At 37.0% G+C, this 18512-nt stretch overlaps 1 protein-coding gene across 1 annotated transcript in view; it reads left to right on the top strand.

Moving 5' to 3' along the window:
* RIT2 (Ras like without CAAX 2) overlaps positions 1-18512 on the top strand; it is a 341283-nt gene that overhangs the window by 117752 nt on the left and 205019 nt on the right. The window contains exon 3 of the mRNA XM_056138174.1: positions 15204-15277. Coding sequence (XP_055994149.1) covers positions 15204-15277 — 74 coding nt within the window. The remainder of the gene's footprint in view (positions 1-15203; positions 15278-18512) is intronic.

The following is an 18512-nucleotide window of genomic DNA, read 5'->3' as shown; positions in this document are numbered from 1 at the left end:
TAAAACCAGATCTCTACTTCTTTTTGAAGCTTGTTCTTCAGCCTGTGCTGTTAGATAAATTTTCCAGTTTAAGTTGCTTTCATGCCAAGGATTCCCGTCCTTTCTATTTAGTTGTCTTGGTACTGAAAGTGTCACGTGACACTTAAAAATAAATCTGCAGTTCTATATTGAGTGTCATAGCTGAAATCAATATTTAAGAAAACAGAAACTTAGAGGATCACAGTCATTCATTTGTTTGAAAATCATAGCTGGGAAGACATCAAGCTTGTACATGAAAATATTTTTTTCTTGATTCTGGCACTTAGCTTTTCATTCTGTTGAACCCCTGACTTTGGAAGTCTGATTCACATCCTGTTTGCCTGTTCAGTTCAATGTTGTAAACAGATAGGAACAATACACAGCCAGAGTGTACAGGTCTAATAATCTAAAAGGGATCTAATAGCCAATATAAAAAATTGCAATAAAAATGCATTATGAAAAGCCTTACAACAAAAGAAAATCAGTGCACAAAAGTAGCAAAGGGCAATTATTATTATTTTTTTTTATCTAGCGAATGGTCTCTTGAAAGGGGAGAATATACTCAGCAAACATTCTGGAGGATAAGCAAGGACTGAGGTAGTAGAGGACATTTCAGAAAGCGGGTCAGGATAGAAGCTAAACCCAGAGTCAGCACAATGGACTAATTGTACTTCCCAGAAAGCACAGGGCACGCTGGGAGCCTCTGAGATCTCCCAGAACATTTTAATCTGCTATTTGGGAAATGCAACAACATGGTTCATTCTAACAGAAATAAAGCAAAAAGCTTGTAAAAGCTGCTTTTAAAAATGTTTATTAAAATAATAAAGATGCTGAAAATACCATCATCTCTTGTACACCAAGGATTGTGGGTCATATTTTCATTGAAAATCTCTAACTGCTATTTGAAAAGAGCCAAACTCACTGGAAACAGCACCAGGCAAACTGAACAATGACTTATGTCTCCGAGATTTGACTAGGAGACAGTAATGGAAATCTTTAATAGCTACATCATTATGGAGCCAGAGCAATAGTATAGCTGGTAGGGTGCTTGCCTTGTACGAGTCTGACCAGCATTTAATCCCTAGCATCCCATTTGGTCTCCTGAGCACAGTCAAGTGTAATTCCCAAGTGCTGAGCCAGGAGTGACCCCTGAGTATCACAAGATATGGACCCCAACCCTTCCTTCCTTGAACAAATGAAGAACTGCATTTTTATACAATAGATCCATCCTTCATTGCTTACCGTTCTCAAAAGTGAATTTTTACACAGCATCCTTCAACAATTTTTCCCATATAAATAGAGTGTTTTAAGCTAAAAAGTTCTCAAGCCTAACCAAAACAGTCTTTTCTACTAATAACAAAAGACACATGCACTGCTCTTTGCAGCTGAAAATGCCACTTTAGGGAAAACATAATATGTTATATCAAGATCCTTCTCCTGATCTGGCAAATGAAACACACAAGCAGTAGGACAACAAAGATCCTGTTACTACAAATAGGGAATATTTTGGTGGGTTTTGGGTCTCAGAGGGGTGAGACTTCCTTTTCACTTTCAAAGAGAAAGTGAGGCCATTAGTACACACCCTAATATCCATTCTTCAAAATCTTGCTACCAGGGGAATAACATCAGTGTGAGAGTATCACCAAAGAGAAAAAAAAAAAGAAGAATAAAATGGCAGGGGAGGGGGGAAATGATAGAGTGGAAAGGATTAGGGTTCTGGCACCAGTAAGACAAAGGTTTTAAACTCAAGTCATCAATTTGCTAAGTAAGCAAAGTAAACTCTCAGATTAAGCAGAGTAAGCTCTCAAAGAATTATAGCTTTCTTCCTTTCAAATGATTAAAGATGTTGTTCAATTAAACAAAGTCAGGAAGTAAATGATTAGTACTGGAAAAAATGATTTTATTCAGTATATATTTGCTGGGCCACAGGAACACTTAAACAAGCTCATTTTTTTTAATAGAAATTTCCTTTTGGTAGGATAAGACACTCTAATTCTTCTATTTGCTTTATTTTATTTTATTTTGTTTTATGGACTCACACCCAAGAATGCTTGGGGATATTCGTAATCCATTGCTCAAGGATACAGTATTGGAGTTTGAACCCATACCATTCAAATGTAAAGTATTCTATCCATTCAAAATATCACCCTGACACCTAATTATTTTCATTATTAAGATATTCCAAACTCTTGGTTTTCACTCAGAGTCATTATATACATGCAAGTTTTGGGAAGATGGAGGAAAGGAGGGAGAGGTGAATCTCTTTTTCTAACTGCTTCAAAGCAAAATATAACTTCATTTGTTTAATAACTTTCATCTTTTGCTTGCTTCCAAATTAAGCAAAAATCCTTCGTTGAATGTTATGCTACATCCCTGTAAAAATAAGTTATCATATGTATAGTGGATTATAAGAAAATAAATAAATTTCGTTTTATTTCCAGAGGTTCGAGTTCTGATCAAGCTCAGACTGAGAGGGAGAAAATCAAGTAATTTAGCTACGAAGTGATGTGTACATTCCCTGACTTGTGCTTCTCCCACATCATCTTCAAATCACTAATATGTTTTCTCTTCAGCTTTGCCTCCGTAATCACATCTTTCTTTGATTCTCCTCTCTGATTCTTCTCTTCCAATTTAACAGTCAATGAGATTGCATTTGGACTACCAAAATAATCAAAAATACTTTATTCTCAGGTGAAGTGACTACCAAACTTTTGTCCATCTGAAATGTTAATTCTCTTTTGCCATAAAATGCAGTATATTTACAGTTTTTGGAATGATTATATTCACATAATAATGAATTATAATGTCTATACCACATAAAGAAATGAATGACTAAAAAATATGCTTCATTCATTGGTTAAGTTCTATTCCTCCCAAGTTGGAAAAGACGACTTGTTCCCTTGGCATTAAAAAACCAAATCCTTTGTAATTTTTTCTTCCTCCTAAAAATGTATAATATATGGAGTGTTGCATACGGCACACACACACACACCAGACACACACACAAACACAAACACACACACACACCAAACACAAATTCTTAATTTTTACTAGACATAAAAACATTTAAGTATTTTCAAGTAATTTTACTGAAAAATAGAGCTTTGGCATAATATTTTAAAAATATAATGAGAGGATATAGCATAAAGATCAAAGAAAACCAATTTTATGTATTTATTTATTTAATTTTTTGGCTTTTTAGGGTCACACCCAGCAATGCTCAGGGTTTACTCCTGACTTTCCACTCAAGAGTCACTCCTGGCAGTTCTGGAGAACCATATGGGATGACAGGGATCCAACCCGGGTTGCCTGCCTGCAAGGCAAATGCCTTACCCGCTGTACTATTGCTCTGGCCCCAGAAAACCAAGTTTAAAATTTAAATTAAACATTTTAGTCTTCAGATTAAATTTCGAATGCCTTTATTCAATAAATGCTGCTTCTCATTTCATTTTTATTTTCTAATAAGTTTGTATTTACTCTCCATCTTTGTTTTGTAATCCCTCCTTAGAAAGATGGTACACACCTTACATTTGAACCCTTTTACCTGGATTTGTGTTTTAGAAAATAAAAAATAATATTTTCTGATAGATTTTTTGTTTGCATATTTTTTATATTGAGTTAAAACACTTTTCTTTTGTCCTTTAATCACACTTTCTATACCCTTAATGTACTAACCTCTAGCTCAAATGTTTAATTCTTATCCACATGGGATTACTTAAAATTCTTAAAGATATTAAGCATCTACTACAGAATTGTTGCCCTCTTTTGGCTAAACACCTACACCCCTTAACTGTCTTTTCTGTAGCAAAATCTCAAACCCAGATTCTTCTCCTTTCCCATCCATTAAACAGTCCAACAATATCTTGCTCAGAATGTGTCCCAATTCAGTGAATGATACATTACTTAGAACTTGATCTGTTAAAAATATATGGTCAGTTGGGTCAGGGTTAAAATTCAAAGAGCTGGAGTGCATGTTTTGTATGTGGGAGGCCCAGGTCCAATCCCTAGCACCATATGCAATACTAGGAGCACCCAGCAAGTCCCAAGTAGAGCGTACCCCTGAGTACTGCAGGGTATGGCCCCCAACAAACAAAAAAGACACTCTCATAATCCAAGTCCCAGTCTGCTACAGACCAAAAGAATTTTCTGGGTGTATAAGACTACTTTACTTCATTGACTTACATAGGGAATCTCATATAAAATTAAAAAATAGTTCAGAAATTTTATTACAGCTAAAATTCTGAATTCAAATTTATTCTGTCTATAGGCATAAGGAGGAAGGAAACATTGCATGAAAATGATAGCAGTCTCCAGTTGGTACTGTTCTTTAAACATTATGTTTAACACTGTCAAGAATCCTTTATATGTCAATTATATGGGATATTTAACTATCATTGTCTAATTTCAACCATTTTTCCCATATGATCATGAGTTATTCTATACTGTCATTAAAATCATTAATAAAAGTAGAACTCACATAGCAGCAAATGACTTATATGGCAAACAACTAGTAAACTTCAAACATCTGGAAACAAGCTACAATTTATCACCAGTTATGGAGTAATTGAAAAATGCTTTCCAACCCCTCAATTTTCTCAGATACTAGTTTATACTTATTCATTTTACCAACTGAGATGACAAATAAAATATCCAGTTCAAGTTTATCCCCCTGAACAGTGATCCAATATGCCTTCATTCAGTATTTCCTAGATAGATGTCCCAATATGAATCTCAGAAAACCCTGATCTTCACACTAATGGAGTACCTTCGTCTTTAAAATCTAATCACATATCTTAGAATCTCATTCTCTTTTTATAAATATAGGTTTGATCTTTTGAGTTGCAATAGAATTGAAAATAAATGAGGAAAATAAGAAGTCAATGTATATCATGTTTTTGCCATTCATCAGCATTATACATTCTTTGTTCAACTTTTTTGACATAGAACATCTTTTGTATCTTTGACAAATCTTAACTTATCTAAAATGTAAAAGAATTCAAATGAAAGCTTCCCAGTCTTCTGCTAAATGTCCTCCAGGGCCAAAGATCACCCCCCCCCATCAAATTTCATCTTCTAAATCACATTATAATTATCAGGACCATCTCTCCTATTCGAAATTCTTAATTTGCTAAGTTCAGTTGTCTGACATCATTTCTTCCGTGAAAATACCTGCCGCACACCTGTTCCACAGAGATCCCAGTACTTTCTTTCCCTGAGAATCTATGGAATCTGTTCTCCTATGTGCGCTTAATCACAAACACATACCTATCCTCTCTCTTCTCCCACTACTGGGGAGAGCGCTTTTCACAATGCCAGGCAGTTAATTTCACATTGCATTTAAGAAAATTGAATTTTGTGGGTTGACATGTATAGGCAACCTAAATGGCCATTTATATAGGCACTTTGAAAAATTTCTCAGTCTGGACCATAGAGATAATCTAACAGGCATCGTGAGTGCTTTGCACACGGGTCTTCTGAGACCAGCCAAGAGCACAGAGTCAGGAGTAAGCCCTGATTTCTATTGGATGTGTCTCCAAAAACAAAAACAAAAACTAAACTTCAGGTCAGCTCTTTGTTCTTGTTGGGGGGAAGGGAGAGCAGAGGGCAAGAGGACTTCTCAAATTTCTTCTTTTCTAAAATGTTACCTATCACTTTGAATATAAAAGGGAAGGGAGTAGAGAAAACAAAAATAAATAAATAAATAAACAAATAAATAAATAAAAATACATTAAAAAAAATAAAACTGGGGGTATGGTGCCGCCAGCAGGTCAATCTGTACCTGTGAGGCGAGTGCAACAGCACCCTGAAGGTGCCCTCAGACCTTCAGATACCTCAAAATTACTGCTGTGCCTTTGGCCAGACCCGAACAACTTGGGGCAAAGTTTACCAAGAAAGTAAATGGCCAAAAGATAGGTATCTGAGAGACACACCTACAAACCACCTCCGGCTCAACTATATAATTGGAGGCATGGCCTCTCTGGTTCCTGATTGAACTGCATAATGGCCATGATCCCAGAGACTCAGAAACAAATCTTGAAACCTAATGGCTTTTGGCAGAAATGTGTCCATTCCCAGCAGTAAGTTATAGGCCCTAGGCCCCCCCAGGTGGGAATAGGTTTTGTGCCTTGGACTGTTCCCCCTGGCAGCATGGTGGCTGCCATTAGCCCGAGGCCATTGGACAGTCAGGTTTGGGCCCACAGTGACGAGGCACACAGAGCCTCATGGGATAGAGGTGGAGCTACCTCTTTCCTCCTCGTCACAACAAGACCCCAAGTCACCGCCCAAGAACGGCCTCTCTGGTTCCTGATTAGCTGTTTAACTGCCATGATCCCAGAGACTCAGAAACCAATCTTGAAACCCAGCGGCTTTTGGCAGGAATGCGTCCAGACCACACAGTAGGTTATTGTTGCCAGGCCACCTCAGGGTGAAAAGGATGCTGTGCCTCCACCTGCTCCCCCTTGGTGGCTCGGTGGCTGCCATCCACCAGAGGCCATTGGACTGTCAGGTTTGGGCCCACAGTGATGAGACACGCAGGGCCTCACGGGACGGGGGTGGAGCTGGCCCTTTCTTCCCCATCCCAACAAGACCCTGAGTTGCCACCCAGTAATGGCCTATCTGGCTCCTGATCAAGCTGCTTAAGGACCATGATTCAAGAGACTCAGAAACAAGTCTCAGAACCAGCAGGTTTTGGCAGAAATCCCTCCATATTTAATTGTCAAAATTTTGGAATTTTAAATCGCACGGCCACAACTGCAGCCATGCAACATCATATGTTATTCATAACCAGAAATAGAAAACCAATTGTCTGCTTTTCAGCAGATCTGAGTGTTGGGGTAAAATCTCAAATAATAACGGTGGGTCTGGTGTCAAATTGTTTAATGTAATCAGAGTAGAGAGAGAGTAATGTGGAAATTGTCTGCCCCAAACACAGGGGGAGGGTGTGGGATGGGGGTATACTGGGGATTTTGGTGGTGGAGAATGGGCACTGGTGAAGGTACAGGTGTTTCATTGTATGACCGAGACTTAAACCCGAAAGCTTTGTAATTGCTTTCACAGTGATTCAATAAATAAAATTTTAAAAATATGAAAAAAGTAAGGTGGAGTTCATGCCCAATTCAATCAGCTAATCAGTGGCTGAATAAATAGAAGTACTTCTACATTAAAAAAAATAAAATAAAACATAAAAACAAAAATGAAAAAAGCACTTGGATTTGCTCACAGCACCAAATGAGGTCTAGGAGATGTAGGACAGTTTCGGTCTGCATAGTCACCAGACAGCCTTTAACTTTTACTTTGCTGCTTAAGAAAGAAAAGTAAATGGAAGAATAAGGTATCTACTAAGATAACCAGAGGGCAAACATGTGCCCCTGCTCTATGCACTGATGCTAAATGATGAAACACCAGGCTGCTCTCTGTGAGAGCAAAGGAGAATGGAGACCCGTGTTTGAAGGGTACACATAGGCTAAACATGAGAACTACTACTGAGGACAGAGGAGAAGGATAAATCTTTCTTTCATGGGCTTGAAGCCTGAATGAAATAGGTGGACACGAATGCTGGGTGAAGGAAATTTTCACCTACTGGAAGAGCCACTTTGACTGTTGGTCAGTCTCAGGTGAAAGAGGTATGAGCAGCTTCTTCTCTAGAGTAACTGAAATGTGGACAAAATTTCATGGCACTCCAGCATCACTCACATAACCTCAAGGAACTACAAAGAAATGATTTCTAAAGATATCTATCTTGAATCAGGTCTAAATTCTGCTGCGGTTGCACTGATCAAGGGCTAATGCTGCCATTGCTGCCAATGTATGAGAGAGTGGATTTTCCCACGCTCAATTACTCTCCCAGAAATTCAAATACACATCAGAGGCATGCTCAGGCAGCTCACAATTAAACCAAAAGATCTGCTCAAATAAGCTATCACTTCTGAAATAAAAGGAAGCAAGTGTCCTAAATGGTAAAAGAGGAGTCAGACAATGAATGTATTTACCACTTACTTGGTGCTTTCAGATAGAAGAAAGAAATGATTTAGAACAAATGGCTAAACTGATTTGACCTTCATATGCAAAACATCTTTTAAGTACAGCATAGGTCTTAAAGTTTCTCACTGGCCAAGTCTGAGATTTTGTGGGAAAGTATTAATTACATACATCAACTTGATTAGGCCATGTAGTGCCCAGATATTTGTCCAAATGTTTTAATGGGTGTGCCCATGAGGATTTTCAAATGAAATTAAAATTAGAATCAGTAGATTGAATAAAGCAATGTCCTTCCTAATGTGTGTGGGCCTCAGACAATCTGCTGAGAACCAGAGGAGAAGAACCGGGTAAAAAAAAATGAGTATTATACACCTGAGATGAGCCCACAGTCCTCTACTGCCTGTGGGCTGGACTTTACAGAGTTCTCAAAGCCATCAGATTCAATGGGACTTACATCCTTAACTTTCCTAACACTTCAGTTTGCTTCAGGTTAGTACGTTTCAGCCATCAGAATTGTGTCTCAATTTCTTACTACAGATAGATACACTGATATATAAACTTACATAATTCAATGTGCAATTAATATTTGGTTAAATATTTGCTCTATTTCTCTTGACAATCCTAATTCGTATAGGTGCTAAGTATGCACTATTACGTAAATGATTGTTAAGCATTTGCAACATAATTAGGAATACTATTCAGTTGTATTTTTGTTCTATTCTGTTGTATTTGTGTTCATCTTTTTTCTCCTAACAAAAAAGATGACTAATTAGGGACTGGAACAATAGTACAGCAGTGATGTTGTTAGCCTTGCATTCAGCTTGACCCAGTTTCGATCCCCTGTACCTGACATGGTTGCCAGAACACTGCCAGGAATGATCTCTGAGTGCAGAGACAAGAGTAAGCACTGAGCAGGTATGGTCAAAGGGAGGGTGGGGTTGGGGAAAGACTTCTAATTATGGGGAAGGACAATTTTATTTGCATTTTAAGTTTATGGAGATATACTCTATTGTAAGAATTAATCTTTGGAGCTACTCCCTGACCAATACAATAGTATTAACCACAGGGGCCTGTGGCATACTTGACATGAGACTAGCCCTTATTTAGATGTACTATAGATTAAAAATGCACAATTACTTTCAAAAATTTAGTTAAGGGTACTGGAGAGATAGGATAGCACATAAAATACTTGCCCTGCCTGCAGCCAACGGAGGTACCATATGATTTCAAATGGCCACTGAATAATCCCTGAGTGCAGAGCCAGGAGTGAGTTCTGAGCACAGTTGGGTGTGGCTCAAAACACAAAAACAAAATTTACCTCAAGGGGATGGGTCCAGAGAGATAATACAGTGGGTGAGGTGCTTACCTTGAACATCTATCCCAGGAACCACATTATGTTTTACAGAGCCTGGCCAGGAGAGATTCTTGGTGGAAAGCCAGAAGTAAGGCCCTCACATTCCTGGTACAAAGTCCAAAGCACCCTCTTGCATGCCCACCTCCTATACCCTCAACCCCCTCTAAAAATTTAATTCAGAGGAAATGATGCAAGATGACTCACTGAAATGTCTCTATATTACTTATACAATCAAATGATAGTTTATATAAATTTAAATAGCACATGTTAAGATTGTGCTCTTATTTATTATTTTAATGCAGCTTCCAGAAAATTTAAATTGCATGTGGGTGACATTATAATTAGGTCCTGGGTCTATGGCATAGGTATACACTGCTAGTTTATTAAGATGAAGAATTACAGCCTCAATCTGTTGAAACAGATGTGCATTTTAACAAGATCCCCATGAGACTTGTATGTACAAGAAAGTTTGTGAAGCACTTCTCTAGTCCATTGTCCTAAAAATACATTCTTCCTCCATCTGTAGAAGAAGCTGAATTTCTGTAGCCTTTATTCCTAGAGAGACTGACAAAGCAAGAAATATCACAAAAGCAAGACTAGAATTCTAAATATAAAGCTTTTCCATGTCAAATTTAGTTCAACAATTTACTAGTACTCAATTATTAAAATACTATGCTCAGCAAACTTAGACACACACACACACACACACACACACACACACACACACACACTGTATTTTGGAATCAGTTTAGAGAAGAAATAAGCAATATTTCCTCCCATGCATTGCTAGGCTGTTGCCCGGACCTGGAGCCCTTAGTCACGTGTCCTCAGGTGCTCACAGAACCCTTGCAGTTTCTTCCTACCCAGTGATCTGCCAGCCTCTGAATCCAAAGCTGTTGGTAGAGCTTTAGCTGCCCTATATCTGCCTTTTATCATCTTTGCTGATCATCCCCTCAGGTCCTTTCTGCATTCTCTCATGACAGCTAATTTTGTGCAAAAGTAATCTCAGAGTAAGGTGTTTGTGCTTGATAATAGCTTAATATTTTACCACTCCTGTAGTTTTATTGCATTTTAATAGGGAGTTCCTGCACATAAAATGGCTTATCTTACCTCCAGAGAATAAAGCAGAAGGGGTGGAATTTGGGGCATCATGCTAGGCCAATGAGAAGGATATTTTGGGCAGACAGGGCCTTTCCTGTCATTCTATTTTCTATCTCTATAACCCATGGTCATTAACATTGTCAGAATGCATTCAAGATTAAGAATAAAGATCTAAAATCTATCACCATGCAGGAAAAAAATTTACATAGATATAAAAGAAGAAAGAAAACATCCTTAAAATTATCATGAGTTAATTTTGTGCAAATATTGTTATCGTAAAATACAGACAATTAAGGAAATTAAACTGTTACTATCTTGTTGATTTTTATAATTGAGTAATTTAAAATGGCAATTCCTTAAAATAATATTTAAGAATAAAGTATAACACAGACACAGGAAAATGTATGAAGTCATTATTTATCAAAAAATGATATCCAAATAATCTCTCTTCTGGCAAAGAAAATATTTCCTAATAAATAATATCTAAGTTTTGAATTTTACTTTTTAATTTTGTATAAGAGGAAACATGCTATTTATGTTTACTCATTGGTATTCTAACATGTTTCTATGATTCAGCCATCTTGTAATGCTATAGCTTTCTGATTTTCAAAGCAAAATATACTTGTATATATGTAGAATGTCTACTGAAGAACTATTATTTTTAATTCAAAAATGACTAATGTTGATATGTTATATTTTTACTTTTAATATAGAAATTTACATTGCATATAGTCTCTGATGAATAAAATTCCTTAACAAACTGCAAAATAAAAAAGTATGAGTGGCATAAGAATAATATTAATTTATTCTTCACACAATTATAAGTTAGTTGAAATGTTGTTTCCTCAGAATGGCATCTGTGTTGTTTCTGAACTAGTGGGTATCCCAGGGCATGGATGAGAGTAATTCACATAGTCAGATCTAAAATAGAATCAAGGGTAAATATTCTCTATTTATTTGATGGTTTATCCAGATTCTAGATATACACTTTTGTTATAATGAAGAGTTAACACCAATAACTCTAATATACAGGTAATGTAGAAGATCAGTTTTAGTGGAAGATCAGTTTTGTAAACTGGTTTTACTATACTGCTGATTCAGTCATAAATAAACCTCTTGTTTAAGAATGTCAGTGCAATATGTTGCCAAGTGCTTCTGTTTCACACAAACACCCACTAACCCCATACCACACATGCAATTAAGCTAATTTATTCAAATAATTCTTTGAAAAAAATCTAAAAGATTATTTTCCCCTTATATCTATGTATTTTTAATTGGGTTAATGATAAATATCTTGGAGATACAAGCCCAAAATTATGGAAGTAAATCTTTTTATAATACCAATTATCATATATTTATGATTTATGTATTTATTTCTCTGAGTTGTTTATATGACCATATAAATAATTCAAATGTAAATATTTTTAGGAGTCATTGAATACAATTCTATAACTTCATAGCTATTTATTAGAGTTTTAAATTACTTCAATTTTATATTTACAGATAAAATAATTCTAAATTAATTATATGTGTTTGTACTACAAAACAATCAAATTAGTTACTTTGGACAAATTAACTTGATATTTTATAATTAACTAGAAATCGTTGTTTGATGATAATTAGAGCACATCTCACCCAAACCTCTACTATTTACTTGTTGAGAAGAAAGAATTTCCATGTGATTAAAATATGGCAGAAACAATTTGATTCCAATATATTTTTTAGATAATTTAATCAATATTTTTAAAAATCACTGCATATTATGCCTTAGTTTTAATTGTGCTTTTTTTAGAAATATTTTTATAATGGTTGTTTTTCTTAATACTCTGGTTTCCTATATATTGAATAGCATGTACCTTTATCTCCATTTTTAAATTTTAAGTGACTGATCAATCATAGATATTTAGTGATAGATTGGTGGCCTCAATACAACTTTTTATAATTTCTTCATATAAAATTCTCTTGCAAAGGGAGAGGGGAGACTACACATCCAAAAAGAATGGGTAATCTCAAGTCAAACATTAATGTTTTCAAATGAATTTTAAGGTGGCTTATGCCAACATTAAGTGTGGTCCATTGTGATTTTCCGTACAAACAATATGCATGCAGGTGCTACCATTTCTGCCTCCTGTGTAAACTTGGCCTCTTGCTTGAGAGATAAATGAGCTCACTTCAGGGTTGGGCCTATGGGCAGATGATTGAAATTCAGGAAAGTGTTTATACCTTTTCAGGAGAGTATTTCTGTCAATGCATTTCTGCATGGGAGGTCTCAAAGGATGTGGATAGATGGAAACAGAAGGGAAGATTATTGGGAGGAAATGAAAGAGATTAGTTTCTATTGAGGCCAGGCAGGCGACCTAGTTTCATAACAGTGGAATGTATATTCTGATAGACACTTTTTAAGAGAGAGAAAGAAATCTTGGATAGAGGGCCTGGCTTAATTTCCAGCCAATTCACATCTAGTCTTTTTGAAAGGCCTTTCTGATCCCACGAGAAGCTTTTATTTGATATATGTTTCATGTGCTGGGTTTATCTAGGACTCAAATAATCACACAGAGCATTTCTCGTCTGGATTACACAGCATGCTCCTGGCCTCAGCAGGCTCTTTTTGGGGTTTCTGAGTTAAAATAAACAAACATAAAATCTGAAAGACATATATGTGATTCTCAGGTCACAGAGACCTTTTCAGAATAACTTCTTACTTCCTTATGAAATTGAAAAACAAAACTTTCTGTCATCAACAAAATTGCAAATAATTCCACAAGATGTTTCTTTGTAAAAGGACGATCATGGAAAGTACAAAAAGCTCTAGAATGGAAAATTGAAAGACTGTGGTTAGCCATACACCGAATGATATTAGTCTAGCTGGTAGCTGGTAGACTCATACGCGATTTGCTTTCAACAAATTATGCTTCCCAAAACTTTATGTGGATTATAGTTACTGGAGTAAATTTCTTAGGAAGTAGGCTATACACCCTGCAAATTATGTTTTCTTAAATTCTGAAGTAAACATGTTTGTTTGCTTTGTTTGGGTGGGTGCCACACCCAACAGTGTTCAGGACTTATTCCTGGCTCTTGTGCTCAGGGTTCACTCTTGGCATGGTTCAAGGGACCATTGTAATGTCAGGGAAAGAAGTTAAGTCATCCCTGTGCAAGACAAACACTTTACCATCTATACAGTCACTCTGGTTCACCTGCAATAAAACTTTATAACTTAAATTCAGAAAGTTCATATGTGTGTCTTCCATTGAAACTATATAAATTCTTGACATAAGAGAATTTTATATGTTCATGTGCAGAAATATCTTTAAATCTCTAGCATCTTGAAAAAAAATCTGACTTGGGGACAGTATTCCAGCGTTCAAGGCATACATTAGAAAATGTAATTCCTGATGATATGAGGCAGAATTTTTTTCTTTTTTTCTTCCTTCCTACATTTCTTTCTCTCTTTTGCTATCAAAACCAGAAAATTATAAATGTTAGGCAAATCTTGTACTGTAAGCTACATCCCTGGCCCTCAAAGTTCAATTTTATAAAACATTGGCTACACAAGATATTTTAGTGGATGTATTCCACACATTATACAATCAGATTCTCTGAAACATTTTATCCAAAACATATTTTTATTACTTTTCCAAAACTTACAGGTCAGGAGATTTTTTCTAGGCAGTCTCACCTCCAATGTCTAACTCAGAAAGATAATTCCATTTCATATATTCATATGCTAGTCTGATTGTCTTCTTTAAGTTTATCCACCACTGTTCTAGTCCCTATATTCTAGACTATACTCACAATGAAATAATTGAAGTTCATTTCCACCTGCCATTTTTATAACCACTCAGATTCTATCAGTTTCCTTTCTCTTTTTTTTCTCCCTCCTAATGCCTACACAATTTTTTTGCTACTCTTTCCAGGAAGTATTTGTTATTCATTAACAATAATTTTGTAGTTAATAAAAATCGGAAACACAACTTATTTTTGTGTATTGATTTTGTGTCCTGAAAATGCTGAGTGTAGAGTTTTATTAATCAATATTTTTTTATTGTTTTGACCAATCTTTAGACTTTCCTACATATAAGATCACATTGACTGCAGACAGCTTCACTGCTTTTTCCATTCAGCAATGTTTACTTATGTCTTCTGCCTTACTTCTTTGACTTTAACTTCCAGAACTGCAGAAAAGACAGTTTAAACACCCTTGTCTTGTTACTTACATAAAGCAAGTTTTTACTTTATCAACAAATATGATGCCAGAATGCACACATGTGATGTATGCTTAAGAAAGAACTAATGTATCTTTTGCACAATTTTCTCTGCATGTAATATGATGAAAATAGCTCCAGTCAGGAAATTCTATTGATCAAGGAAAAATCCATTACATCACTTTTTGTTTATATTTATTTCCACTTTGGGGAGCCACACTCAGCTGGCTTTGTGCAAAAACATCATTGTTAATGATCTTAAGGGCCATGCAGAGTGCCTGAGATCAAACTGAGGTCCATCACGTGCAAGGGAAGCCCCTTACTCACTCTCTAGACACTCTCTCTTTCTCTGGTCTACCACTTTTTCACTTTAAGCAACAGTTATTTTTCTCATATTATCCTGCAGTATAGTTCTCTCTTATTTTTCCATTGATTCAAATTTCTGGTGCTTTTATTAACTTATTTAGAAATTCTTTGTTATGAAATATAAGAAAAACTTATCCTTTTTGTGTGACATATATTTAAATGTAATCTTTGCTTGTATTTTTTAGAAGATGCTTATAAGACTCAAGTTAGGATTGATAATGAGCCAGCCTACTTGGACATCTTGGATACCGCTGGTCAGGTAAGAAACTTTCTAAACATCCCCGATCTCTAAGAACTGCTTCCACCTTAAATTTATTTGAAGAATTTACCACAAAATGAATTTAACTATTCTCACAGAAAAGAACAAATTTGCCAAAGCAATAAGGATCTGTGCAAGAAATGAATTGGCAGAAAACCATAGCTCCTTGCCAACCAGAATATTTCAACATTCCTTAATTTTCTAAATATAAAAATAAAGTGTTGATGTTATATTGCCAATAGGATCTTAAAATTAGTTTATCATTCTTTAATTCTACATAAAACTGCATCTCAGACATTAATCTGATGATGACCTTTATTAGTCAAATAATAAAAAAAAGAGAAGACCATTCAGCAAATATGCTCACAAAACCAGAGATATGGATTCAGAAAAGGTGATAAATCTTGCAAACCAGTGCACTGGATGGTTGCTGAGGCCGGCAGGAGCACTATTTTTTGCCCCCACAGAGTAGCAGGATGAGGCTGGTAACTGGGACTCCTGGTGTTTTGGAGACTCAGGGGATCTCACAGCAATTTTGAAGGACAGGGACAATGACAGTCAATCACTTTATGCTTTTGCATGGCTGTGGGTAGCTGTGAGCCAATTCTACTTAATCTTCAGGGGAAAACTTTCATATCAGAAGAGCCCACGTGAGTCTGAGTGACGATTAAGAAGGGTTGATGGGCAACTACCCAGTGTTGCCTCCACAGACATAGGTTCTTATATGCAGCTCTAGGAGACCTATGTACCACCAGCTGCCTTCTTGCCACAGGGTTCCCATGCTGGAGCCTGCTTCAGCTCCCTTTGCAGCTTCTGGTGACTTGTGAACTGTGAGCAGGCACATTCATGTGGAAGCATGTGCCGGGCCCATCTTTCAGTTCTGGGTAACCTGTCTGCTCACCACAGGGCACCTCCACTTGAGTAAACCCCTGTCTGATCCTACAATAAGTGGCCTGGAAGGCTACATTATAGTCTGCTCTCCCCCAGAGAACCTCTCTGAAGAAGTCTAGCCTCTGGGAAGTGTTTGTTACTTTAGACCTTCTGGTTTCACCCTCTGAAAGTGGCCAGTTGCCGCCGGGAACTCCAGTTGCCGTCCTACACCACTGGTTCTCTGCCATCAGTCTGTCATGGTGGTCTTGCTCTAGAGAACAAGAGAATTAGAGAACTCTGTGCTCTGAGCTCCCTGCTGCCTCTCGGAGAGCTGCTTACACACACATGCAGCTAACCATCTGAATACTACAGTTCTGATGGTCCTGTCAGAGTTCCTGCTTCTGGGAAATTCCCCGGTTTCAGGTTTCTCTCTCTGGTACTCTCTCTCAGTGCAGTGGTGTGCGACTTCTCAACCGTTGTCAAAATTCTGTTTTCCTACTTTCCTTAAAGAAGAATCCACTGCACCTGGTCCCTGGTATCTCTGATTAGTCTTCAGATAAAGGCCTGTAAAGACATCTGTCCACGAGACTGGTTTAGTTCCTGAACCCAGGGAGTACTTCTGTTTTGAATCTACTTCTTCCACCTTGTCTCTGCCTAGATGAACTTCCTCTTAACAAGCAAGATCCTTAAATTCTCCTTCCTAGTCTATTTAATATTAGCCATATGCTAATGTATTACTTACCTATTTAGGACTTTTAATTAATTAATTAATTAATTAATTTTATTGAATCACCGTGAGATACAAGCTTTCATGTTTGGCTTACAATCACAAAATGATCAAGCACCTATCCCTCCACCAGTGCACATTCCCTACCATCAATATCCCCAGTATTACCCCCCCCTTTCCCACCCTCCCCTGCCTCCATGGCAGACATGAGTACCCATAATCTCTCTTTACTTTTGGGCATTATGGTTTGCAATATAGACCCTGAGAGGTTATCAAGTTTGATCCTTTATCTACTTTCTGCACACATCTCCCATCCTGACCGATTCGTCCAGCCATCCTTTTCTTAGTGATCCCTTCTCTATTCCAGCTTCCCTTTCCCCTCGGCTCATGAGGCAGGCTTCCAGCTATGGAGCAATCTATCTGTCCCATGTATCTACTATCCTTAGGTGTCAGCCTCATGTTATGTTGTTTTATACTGTACAAATGAGTGCAGTTCCTCTATGTCTGTCCTTCTCTTTCTGACTCATTTCACTTAGCATTATACTCTCCATGTCTATCCATTTAGAAGCAAACTTCATGACTTCATCTCTCCTGACAGCTGCATAGTATTCCATCATGTAGGTGTACCAAAGTTTCTTTAACCAATAATCTGTTCTAGGGCACTTGGGTTGTTTCCAGATTTTGGCGATTGTGAACAGTGCTGCAATGAACATATAGGTACAGATGTCATTTCTACTGTGCTTTTTAGCATCCTCTGGATATATTCCCAGAAGTGGTATTGTGGGGTCATATGGAAGCTCAATTTCTAGTTTTTGAAGGACTGTCCATATTGTTTTCCAGAAAGGCTGGACTAGTGGACATTCCCTCCAACAGTGAAAAAATGTCCCTTTTTCCCCACATCCATGCCAGCACTGGTTTTGTTCTTTTGAATGTGTGCCAGTCTCTTTGGTGTGAGATGATATCTCATTGTTTTGATTTGCATCTCCCTGATGGCTAGTGATTTGGAGCATTTTTTCATGTGCCTTTTGACCATTTGTATTTTTTTTTTTGAGGAAACTTCTGTTCATTTATTATCCCCACTTTTTGATGGGGTTAGAAGTTTTTTTCTTGTACAATTCTACTAGTATCTTGTACATCCTAAATACTAATCCCTTATTAGGTGGGTATTGGGTAAATATCTTTTCCCATTCTGTGAGACCTTTCTGTATTCTTTCTCTGTTTCTTTAGTAGTGCAGAAGCTTCTGAGTTTGATGTAGTCCCACTTGTCTACGTTTTCTTCTACTTGCTTAGTCAGTGCTGTTTCATCCTTAAAGATGTTTTCAACTTCAATGTCGCAGAGAGTTCTGCTTACATTTTCCTCTATGTACCTTATGGTGTCATATATCTGATGTTGGAGTCTTTAATCCACTTTGATCTGACTTCTGTGACTGGCATTAGACAGAGGTCAGCATTCAATTTTTTGCAGGTAGCTATCCAGTTTTCCAAGCACCACTTGTTGAAGAGGCTTTCCTTGTTCCACTTCACATTTCATGTTCATTTGTCAAAGATTAAATGGTCATATATTTGGGGGTCTGCGAAAGAATATTCAACTCTGTTCCATTGGTCTGCAGGTCTGTTTCTAGCCCAGTAGCATGCTGT

Source organism: Sorex fumeus, unplaced genomic scaffold, assembly GCF_029834395.1.
Source record: "Sorex fumeus unplaced genomic scaffold, SorFum_2.1 ptg000128l, whole genome shotgun sequence".
Taxonomy (NCBI): domain Eukaryota; kingdom Metazoa; phylum Chordata; class Mammalia; order Eulipotyphla; family Soricidae; genus Sorex; species Sorex fumeus.
The sequence above is the reverse complement of the archived record's forward strand: the minus strand, read 5'-3'. Positions and strand labels throughout refer to the sequence as shown.